The 11154-nt window shown below is 31.6% G+C and overlaps 1 protein-coding gene across 1 annotated transcript in view; it reads left to right on the top strand.

Moving 5' to 3' along the window:
* Window positions 1-6949, top strand: part of LOC106471786 (acetolactate synthase-like protein) — a 65702-nt gene extending 58753 nt beyond the window's left edge. The window contains exons 7-8 of the mRNA XM_013932408.2: window positions 1007-1105; window positions 5673-6949. Of these exons, the coding sequence (XP_013787862.2) occupies window positions 1007-1105; window positions 5673-5858 (285 nt within the window). The 3' untranslated portion in view covers window positions 5859-6949. The remainder of the gene's footprint in view (window positions 1-1006; window positions 1106-5672) is intronic.
* The last annotated feature ends 4205 nt before the right edge of the window (window positions 6950-11154 follow it).

Below are 11154 nucleotides of genomic sequence, written 5' to 3'. Positions count from 1 at the left end.
AAACTGAGTGGTACATGTAAAAAAATAAGTATATATATATATATATATATCCAACTATTCTAGTTTACATTGGAAAAGTGATTCCTAGCAAATTGTTATTGGTATGTTAAAATATTTTGACATGCATTTGCCATGCTTTTATCTTAAGGAAGTATAAGTTGACTTTCAAGAAATCTAATGTCATCTTATACCAATTTCTAAATTGTAAATTTTTTAGTTAAAGGATTTATGATGATAACCCATATTTTAATGTTTTTTCTAAGATGGAAGGAAAATAAAAAATGGTTCAAAGATACTAGTCTCATTTTTTCTGGATGAAGAAGGCAAGATCTCTGAAAGTTGAAACTTTTTTTCTCTTTTAATTGTTTATTAATTTTTTCTTGTATTTGTCTGAAAAGTCCCAAAATGTTTTTGGCCTGAACATGCAGCCTTCAGGTATAATATTCTTATATATATTTGTTTTAACTTGTTTTTTTCCATTTCTAGTTAATTTATTTCCAAAACACATGAAATTTTGTCTGAATTGATAATATTAAAATCTCATGTCCACATAAACTTAAAAAAAACTTACAAGTATTTTGGAGTTTAAACTGTATTAATAAAAATTACAGACTAGTACTTTAGAATACAAAATATGTCTTGTTTCTCAGTCGTTGACTAAAAGTGTAAATTTGATTCTCACATATTGTACAAATTGTTTTCTGTTTGTATATACCAGAATTATTTTTCTTCCCTTTTAGAAAAAAAAAATTAAACTAGTTGATCAAGGAAGAAAAACTGTATTAAAAACACTTTAAACTTGTTTGTTAGTGAGAACTTGCCATTGCCTTTACTTCCAGCAGTTATGGAGAAAATGTATTTTGAATAACATCCTTAATTGTTTATGTTATCTTCTATTATTAAATACTACTTATGAAACTGATAGTTTAGCTTAGTTTTTCAGTTGAAACTAAATATTCTGTAGAATATGTTTATTTTGTCGTGTTTTGTTTTTAATTTATTTAAGGTACCAGTTATGGCTGTTGTGGGAAATGATGCATGCTGGTCACAAATTGCAAGAGAACAAGTGCCAATGTTTGGAACAAGCACAGCCTGTGATCTAGAAGTGTGTAATTTTCAAGTACTTAATTTGCAAGTTGTATGAAATTTTTTAACCTAATGAAATATTAAGATATAAAACAACTTGGTAGTTAAAAAAGACTGCCATCATTAATTTCTTGTTTTTATTCTGTAGTTAAGATTTATCACCTTGAAATTTACTTAGAAGCAAAAATATTAACCATGGTTTACTGAAACTTTTATGAGCAATGTTGCTGAGTTGTTCAAGTTGGTGAAGTATTGGTTTACTTTGATAGACATGTTGAAGAAGCACAGAAGGGGCCAGAAACTGTTCATTTGACATTTACCCAGAGAAATTGCCATACAAATCTTAGTAAATAATTGTTCTATTTGCCAGAGCAGTAAAGTGTCCAATAGCTTTGTTTTGAAGTATTTTGAAGAAGGGACATCCTTTAAAAGAGCTTGACCAATTAGCCCAAGAATATATTTTTAATAGGTTTGTGATGGAATATTGTACAGTTTGTAGAAGGGCTCAAAAAATTTTTTTAATTTGGTCACCAGCAAATTTTTCTAGTAGCCACTTTAAATAGGGAAACAAAATGTCTCATGTTACATTAAAAAGATTTATTATAAACCAATCATGACAGCTTAATGTGCTTTGGATGTGGTTCTTCATATTCTTTGTCTGGCAATATTCATCTCATATGCATTTGAGTGTGTCTTGATGTTTTGGTTCCAAAAAACCAACTATCAACAGCTTTTTGTTGCTGATAGTTTTGAAGCTCAGGTCCATTGAGGTGAATCATCATCAGATCATTTAAGTTGTGATTCCTCCAGATGTGTTCAGTTATTATTCTTAACTAAATTCATATGTCTAAAACCACATTCACCTATGGCTGTTGATAAAACTGCTACAATAGCTAAGAACAGGAAATCTGTCTTGCATAGAGAATGTCTTTTCAATCAATTTTTCAATCTTAAAGTCCTGTTCCAAAACTTTGAGCTCTAACCATTCATTCATTAATAAGAGATTTCATTTTACTCTCTCATGAAATGTTTTTCTGTGATAAAAGCTATCTTTGAAAGTACTGGGCAAGGAATTCAATTTTGTCTTTCCCACTGTCTTCAAGCTTACCTTGAGCCCAAATAAAAGTATCAAACACTAACAAAAGATTTTACCACCTCATTTTCTTATTGTACAAACTGTTCCTAAAGATATTTCATCTCATCATTGATGATTCTATCCTTTACTGAATCAAACTTTGCATCATTGATGTTTGAAAGTTGAATTTCATTGTACTTTCCATTAATATCAGTTGTATATATAAAATGAGTTTCATTTTATCTGCGGTTGGATTGCAAGTTTTCAGTTTTATTTAGGGCTAATTTTATGTGAACCTCAACTTGACTGAGAAGTAAATTTTCCCTTCTGAAATGCCAAAGAAACTTTTTTTAAAATGCAAAAAAAATCAAATAGAAAATGCAAAGTTAGAGCAAACTTGAAACATTTCATCTTTTTCAAAATTCCTTTAGCTAGACAGCATCTTCTCTTTTGTCATTATTTATATTCTCTAAGTGAACTACTACTGTGCTATAGTTTTTCACAACAGCAGTAAGAGCTCCAACCTTACTGTAAATCCACAGAATTTGATGTAAATACTGAAATTTTTAAAGCATTTGCCAAAAGTCCTAACTGCCTCAATCTCTTGGGTGAATTCAGGTAAAATTTATACAATTTCTTGACAACTTGATCTGATTCATCTAAGTACTTCATGTGATTCACAGAACTTAAAATACTCAAATTTAATTTGTGTGCTACATAATGTTGAGCTAAATCTGCGATGTTTCTTTTCACTTTAGCAGTCAGTCCATTTTCTTTTCCTATCAAGTCCCACCAACGAATTTCCTTTTAACCATTCAATTCCAAGTTTTCTCATTTCTTCATCTCAAGCCTTGTAGTAACCTTCTGTAGTACATGATTGAAGAGGAATAATTGATGAAAAATATTTTTTTGATTTTCTTAACTTTTATTTATCAAACATAAGTAATTAGCTATTTTTCTGTTGACTTATCATTTGACCCATCTATGAGAATAGCTGCGTGAATACATTCCTTGATTTCAGTGAGTAGCTCCTTCCTTATTATATGTGTAATGTGTGATATAAACTCTGCATTGCATGTTATTCTGATATTGTTCAAGTTTGATGTCAACATCAAATTTCTTCAACAACAGAATAAGATTCTCATAATGTGTAAATGTTTTATTATATTTTGCTACATAATATGCAGGGTTGAAAAGCTGCTCCAGATGTTTAAACATATTTGCATCCATCTTTTTCTGACACACTGGTGTACATTCCAGTTTTTCTACAGCAAGTTTATGTGATGTATAGTTTATTTGTGATTGGTTGAGTAGTCTAAAAGCTTCTAATTTGAAAGGCCCCTTGGAAACCTTGAACAAGCTTAGAGCTTTAATCTGAGATATCATTATATTTTGAGCATACTTGGCACCCTGCAGTATTATCTTCACATGTTAAGCATATAAATTCCTCATACCATTTTTGCTTGAATTTTCTTCTAGCTTATGAAAGCCTACTTTCATTCTTCTGTTGCACTTGCACTACTAAGTTTTCTTTTTCACACAATACTACTTTGAGGTAATTCATGTTGTATCAACTGCTTTTCTGGTGACTTGTCTTTTTCAAGTGCCTTATTTAAAATGCAATTGTCTGTATTTTAAAATTACAAAAGTATGCTCTTCTGATGTGCACTCATGATTTAAAACAAATTATCCTATTAACAAAAATAAATAAACTGAAAAAGATGCTCAGTATTGACAAAAGATAATCAATTTTCATAAGACACTTCAAGATGAAAACCAACTTACATCTACATTTTTGCTAAATTATGTGCATGTGTGGTAGGCTGTCTATGATAAGCCTGAGTTTTGGTGCAGCTTTTGAAACTACCATGTCCAGTCAGAAGTACTACCTTTTACTGAGCTACTCACTAAACAAAATGAATGTTGCCTGGACAAACAGCAAGACTGTTCACTAAACATGCCACTGATATCAACTGCTTGGTTTTAAAATTTGTGTTGCTTTGCATTGGAATCTTGTTCATATTTTGGTGGGGTTTTTTCACTAAGCCTGATCGACAGAATCATTCTTAATTGATCACTGCATTGGCAACACTAAGTGCATAGTGAAAATTACTTTCTTCACAAAATCAAACACTCTGCAGAGAAATAATTGAACATAAATGGACAGAAGGGTAGTTGCCAGCTAGAGATTTCTGATCATCAGTGGCGATCTGGCGGCTGTATTTTTGGAGACCTGGTTGGAAGGTTTAACAAACAAATAAGCTGAGATAATTTGATAAAATATATGATTTAAAAAGAAATTTCGTTTTCAATTAAATATAATGAACTGATAATTGTAAACACATACCCCCCTACCCCAAAAAAAAAGAAAATGTACATACACACATATATATATAGATATATAAGTAAGTACTATAATGCTTTTGAGACAGTCAACTGTGGATCAAACATCAGTTTTAACACTAGTAAATTGAATACAGTGTGTTATGTGAGACAGTAATAATGTACGTGTGTACAGATATTTATTTGAGTATTGTTCAGAGATCTTAGTATAGTTATATATTACAGTATCAAAAGTATGGATAGGTGTATACACACACATCTAAATAGTAATAATAATTGTGCACTTATTTTGATTCTTTTCACTCAAACTTGTTAAATGTCTTCAGAAAATATCTTTTAGTTATAATAAATACAAGATAATGCATATGGGATATCACAATTTAAATTATGAGTATAATATTGATGGAAATAACCTTAACAGTGTTATGGAAGAAAAGGATCTAGGTGTTCTGGTTGATCAGTCTCTTGAACTAACGAAGCAAGTGCTAGTGGCAGAGCAAACATAATTTTAGGTTGTATCTACAGAACTATTGAATACAAATCTTAAAGAGGTTATAAGTCATTGTGTAGGTTATTGGTTATGCCACATTTGGAATACTGTGTTCAGTCTTGAGTTCCTTATCTTTGGAAGGTCATTGAACTGTTGGAAAGGGTTCAGAGGAGGGGTAAAGACTGGGGACTGATATAAATTTTAGCAGGATAGATGTCATCTTCAGCTAAGATAGCTTTATTTTCTCACAGGATGATTGGCTATTGGAATGGATTGCCTTCAGATATGGTGGATGCAGTTAATTTAAGGGAGTTTAAGGATAGGCTTGGTGAATATATGATCAATATGGGCTGGCTTTGAGTGTTTAATTTTTACTTTAAAGTTAGGTATAATTGCTTAGATGGACCAACGGGTCCTTTGTTGTTCTTAAATTATATGCATATATATATATATATATATATATACCTCTGTTCCAGAAAAAATATTAAGTAATGTGATTTTTAACATAATTCATAGAAGTTACTTATCAAGAAAAGGATCTGTGACGTTATTATAACATATAACTAGTATGTACCAAAATTATATTAATTTAAGCCAATGGTCTTATTATTTATTTTAGTTAATATTTTAATGATTTGTTAATGGTTTGTCTCTCTTATTATGTTCATATTTTTTCAGTACACACCATATCATCAAGTTGTTGAAGGGTTTGGTGCAAAAGGAATGGTAATGTTTGATGCTCATCATGGAGAAGAAACAAAACTTTTTGAAGAAGCAAGACATGTATATCAGCAAGGCAGATGTGTACTTATCAATGTACTTATTGGTAAAACAAAATTTCGTGAAGGGAGCATTTCAGTTTGATCAGTTAACTTTTATATCATGCACTTACATACAATTAAAAATCTTATTTCAAGAAAATGTTTACATGTTTAAAAAGTACAAATTATATATTCAGATGATTTTTGTAATATATGTACATCTTTTTCTATTCAAACTGTTTAAAAAGTAAATTTCGAATATAATGAAGTTATCTTATATTTGAAACTTGACTGGATAATGTTATGTGTGGATGTTTGATCCAGAGTGGAATCAAGTACTTGTTAATTTTGCTTGTAAGCTAAAGTCTGCTGAGATTTTTGCTATTTCCCTTTGATTGCATGCAGTTTTCAACATCTATTTTGATATATTTACCTTAATATTGTAAAAAAGTCCCAAATGGTTACTTTACAAGACATAGTAGTAGTTCATTTTACCTAAATCCTTAGGATTTTGTATTTGCAGAGAAGGGGTAGAATGTAATTTTTTTTTTTACTTCACTTCATTTACAAAAATCTTAAAGTGGGCTTATAAAGCTAGAAACCAGGTTTTGATACCCATGGTGGGAAAAGCACAAATAGCTTTGTGCTTAACTACAAACAAACAAAGCATAAAAGAATCAAACAAAATGTTCTGTCAGTTAACTAGTTTTATGTACACAAAAATGCATAAATATATAAGGGTAAGTAATATGAAAATAAACTTTGAGTTTTGTATATCTTTTGTTTTTATTAATTGTTGGAAAGCTAAACAATGTTTAAAGAATTTATTTTTCTATAGAACTCCATTTTGATGGCAGGTATTACATACTTTTTACAAAATTGATAGTTAGTTAGGAGTTGTATTAAAATAATCAGTGAGAGCAAATTTTCCTCAAGATGTTTGTGTTTTCCAACTACTTTGGGATGTTTTGGGTGTGACTGTAAAAAATTCTGAGGAACATAAAATAGTGGATTAAAAATATTTGATATGGCCATAGAAATAATTGAAAGAAAATTAAAATACAAAGTTCTGCTTATTGGAAAAACTGGATAAAAAACCTAGTTAACAACAAAGGATCATCCAGTTTTTGTATTTTATTATGAAGCAGCAAATCATACATCTTTTATAAATAAAAAAATTTCTGGAAAGAGTAACCAAGTGGTTGTTGTTGAATGCTTAAAGACATGAATAAACCTGTTAAAAGTAAGTTTCGGTGGGAATGGTTAGGAGAAAGAGGTGTATTAGATTAGGAAAAAATGAAGATATAGCATGCACATTTCTTTTGAATGTATCCAAAAATGCATTTTAGCATGTAAAAATTGTGACCTGGGCCAAATTTTCGAGGATTTCTTTTCTAAAGAGTCACATGTCTGATACAATTTATTTCATCATGTGGTAATAACAATAGAGTTACGATGTTAAAAATCACTAGAAAATAAGTATTATATAGGTGTCAACATTTGACAGATAAATTAAAAATTAGTACTCAGACTTATTCCTGTCTATTTCTAAAATGGGACAGGCCCAGTTAAATTCTTTTCTACTCACTTTTAATTATTTTACCCATTGATGAAAAACAAAACAGAAAATCACTTCATATCACTGTTTTACAGTAGACAATTAATCTCTCTCTTTTTTTTTTATCTGGTGACAAAAGGTTTACATGCCACAAGAAAATACATCTTTCTGTCAGTTTTCAAAATTGCCAACAGTGGTGTACAGGTGCTGATGATGATGTTCATATTAATCACTTCTCCTCATAATGCTTACCATACTTGAAAGTGAAAGAGCACTGAATTGCAGCCAAGTTTGTTTTCTTTTGATGTAAACAAAAATCTGTGGTAGGGAGAAAGACAACAGTAGGCTTGATACGAGTTTTTTTTCTAAGACTAATAAAACTTATAAATTTTAGAAAGCATTTTGTCTTTTATTCTAAAGTTAATGTTTATTTCAATTACATACAAGTTAAAAAACTTTTATCTAAAAATTAATTTTAAGGTTAATAAAGTGTGCTTTTAAATTAAAGGATGTAATCTTTGTATCAAATGTAATTTGTAATTTTTATACTCCAAAATACCAAAAACTCAGTAGAAGCTAGGAGATTTGCTTTCTAGTCTTTTTTGCTGTCTTCAAACACTTTATCTCAGGTTTACGAGATTCTCCCTAATTGAACTTATTCTTTAAGAATAACTTGAGTAACTGTGTACATGAATTAGGTGCATCATTACCTTTGATGAAGAAAGTATTTCCTCCAAAATCATTTAATTACTATGTTGGTTTACGATCCATGAATTAGCAATAAAGTTCAAAACAGACAAATATACTTAAGTGATTTTAGTTTTATTATAAGTATTGTATCAAATTATTATTCAATTCAGTTAACAAATCCAGAAGTTTAGAACTGGAAGCCAGCACACTTATTATCCACTGGATTTTATAGATGAGCTGTAGCTCTTAAACCACTCTTTTTTTCCACTCATAATGCAAGGCATTTCTTCTTATGGTGCCTTGAATTTGAAACTACAGTGATAAACAATTACTAAGATTGGTGAATTTTGCTTTTATGGGTGATTGTGTTTGACAGCAATGTGAAGAATGTTTTTAATATAACTGACATCCCAATAATAAAAAGTTAAAGAAAAATAGGAGTATTATGCTAATAGCTAATGGCAAGTATTGGTAAAAAACTGATTAATGCCAGGAATTTACTCACTATCAAATGGTGCCTAAGCAGCAAAATATAACATCCACACTTCTATCCCAATACTGTTATTAACATAGTGTTTACATGAATGGCAATCAAGGTATAGGATTCTTAGAGAAACAGATAGCTAGGTTTCTACTAATAACTAGAGATTTGTGAAAATATGTAAAAAAAGTTGGCCACGTTAGAATAAAAATATAATGTATATCACCAAGTTTTCACATATAATTTGTTATCAGCACAGGCAAGATATGGAATTAAGCTGGATCTAATAAAACTAGGTTAATTAAATTGAACTGAAATTTAAATTTGAAAGGAATAGAAACTTAAAAAAGGAAATGGTAACTTAGCATCAGTTGATCGATTGAAGATTGCTGCAGTTACGAACAGGACCTCCCTACATTTGTGAAATATGTTCATGCTTTTTTGGGTTTGCATCATATTATTAACACTATATGGTACTTCCCAATGATAGATGCACTACTCTTTACATGTTTAAGGTGGAATAACGATTGTTAATAGGTATTCCAGTCATTTTTTGTTTATGCATTAGTAATGACTTGTCCTTGACAAGTCTTGGTTCTGTGTCCTATACCTGAGGCTAAAGCATGATCACCATAGTGTGGTGAATACAACATGGATATACAAAGAAAATCTACATATGTATGATCAGTTAGAGGTGTGAAAAAGTTTATTTTATCACTATCACAACTTAAGCAACCATGGAACCAAAATCCTGAGGCTCTTGAAGTAGGAAATATTTTGAAATTTGTGTGATATAAGGACCAAAGGACTTCAGAAAGGATCACATTACAATCAGCATGGGAAAGCAGTTCTACTGGCTATGCCTGCATTGGGAAGGATGGTGCAGGCACTGTACCATTTGTCCTGTTAAGAGCAAAAATGACTACATAATGGAAAATACTCACAGAAAACTGAAAGCTCTACACTTCAACAGATAGTTCTGGATAGTGCCCAATCCTTCTTTGGTACTAATAGTGGCAATTGTTATGAGAAGATTGTTATTAACACTTCAGTGGGCCAGAGTTTACCTCTCACCAGCACCTTAGCTCAAAGTATAGCTAATAACTTGGCTGAACAGTGGTATGTAGTTCTCAATCACCAGAAAAAATCCACAAGGATCTAGAAGCAAAATTCACAATATGTTATTTTATTACTTTTACCAAGTACTGGATGTGCTGAATCAGTGAAATTTACCATATCATACTACTCTAATGGTCTGAGTAAACAGGTGATGTAAACTGTCAAGCATATATGATTTCTAAGCATGTGCTTGGACAAGAATAATGGGATATCACCAATCATATCTCATGATGGTGTACTGGACAATGCAGCAAATTGCTAAAGCTCAGAAGATAAGCATTGCTCTCTCTGGATGTGATGCACAGATCACTGCTCAGTATGGATTTTCCACAATGTTCATAAGAATAAGTTAATACCTTCTAAGCAACTATAGTTGCAGTGCAAGAGTACACTCATTAATAACTAGACAATGTGGCGTTACATTGAAAAAAAAAGCTTAAAATAAGACAGTATAACATGCCAATTTAAACACAGATTTAATTTGGTTATGATACAAGCTAGTAATGGGAGCAGCATGACTCAATGGCTTCCTGAGTCTACTTGTACTTGGGTGGTCGTGAGTTTGTGGCTGGCTTGCATCACGCTATTGTATCCTTGAGCAAGACACTTTGCCCCAGTTGTTTTGGTCTACCCAGCTTTATGATTGGCCTTCAAGGGATGTGACATTTTTTTAACAAGCTAGGAGTGTATCAGCCAATTGGATCTGGTGGGACTATTCCTTCCCTCATCAGCCAATTCGTTAAACTACAAGATTCATTTGCCTCATGGTGCATGAATGCTTGTTGAACTTTTTCATAAACTAAAGCCATATGTTATATTTGAGTCTGTGGTACACTAGCTAGTCTAGAACTCAGAGGGTGAAAGTATTGTGGAACTGGAAAGTAGTGTGAGAACTTTTCTTCCTATACAGTCTTGCCTCCCTTCACTCAAAGCTATATCTTTCTTCTTTTGTCCTCTAAGCATCGCTAACAATGTTTTATGGTCAGTTCACCAGTCCATATACCCCATCAATTTCGCGCCATTTTTGAATATGTTCATATCTTGTGACTACTCTCCACCTATATTGGCGCAGCTAGCTCCCTCTGCTATTCCCGCTCAGTCCTCACATTCTCGATTGCTACAACTTCTTTTAGATGTTTTTTTCGCATATGGCTACTGTTATTGATTGTGCTTCTTTACCATTTCACCTTTTTCTTCAACAGTTTGCATTCAGTTGTTTCAACGATATTTTTCTTTTGCATTTGTTTGTTGTTACCGAATTATACGAGAATTTCGTATGGTTCGCGATTCAAAGTATAAGCTACTGTAGTTTCCATTAAAATTGAAAATGCTACTGGTATGACTTTCCGGGAATCGGGTTCAACTTTACTTGCAGAGAAGGTACAGGCCTTAATTTGCGGGGAGCTAGGTTCATGTGTTTGGCCGGTGAGTATTGGTGAGGAAGAATACAATCAAGGAGAAAACAATTTGGACTCTGTTTTCTGGCAGCTTCTTATTTTGGTCTGTCACTCACTACACCTCTTCAGGAGATTTCACCTTTCACATCCTCCC

The sequence above is a fragment of the Limulus polyphemus genome, unplaced genomic scaffold (genome assembly GCF_000517525.1).
Source record: "Limulus polyphemus unplaced genomic scaffold, Limulus_polyphemus-2.1.2 Scaffold4856, whole genome shotgun sequence".
NCBI lineage: Eukaryota > Metazoa > Arthropoda > Merostomata > Xiphosura > Limulidae > Limulus > Limulus polyphemus.
The sequence above is the reverse complement of the archived record's forward strand: the minus strand, read 5'-3'. Positions and strand labels throughout refer to the sequence as shown.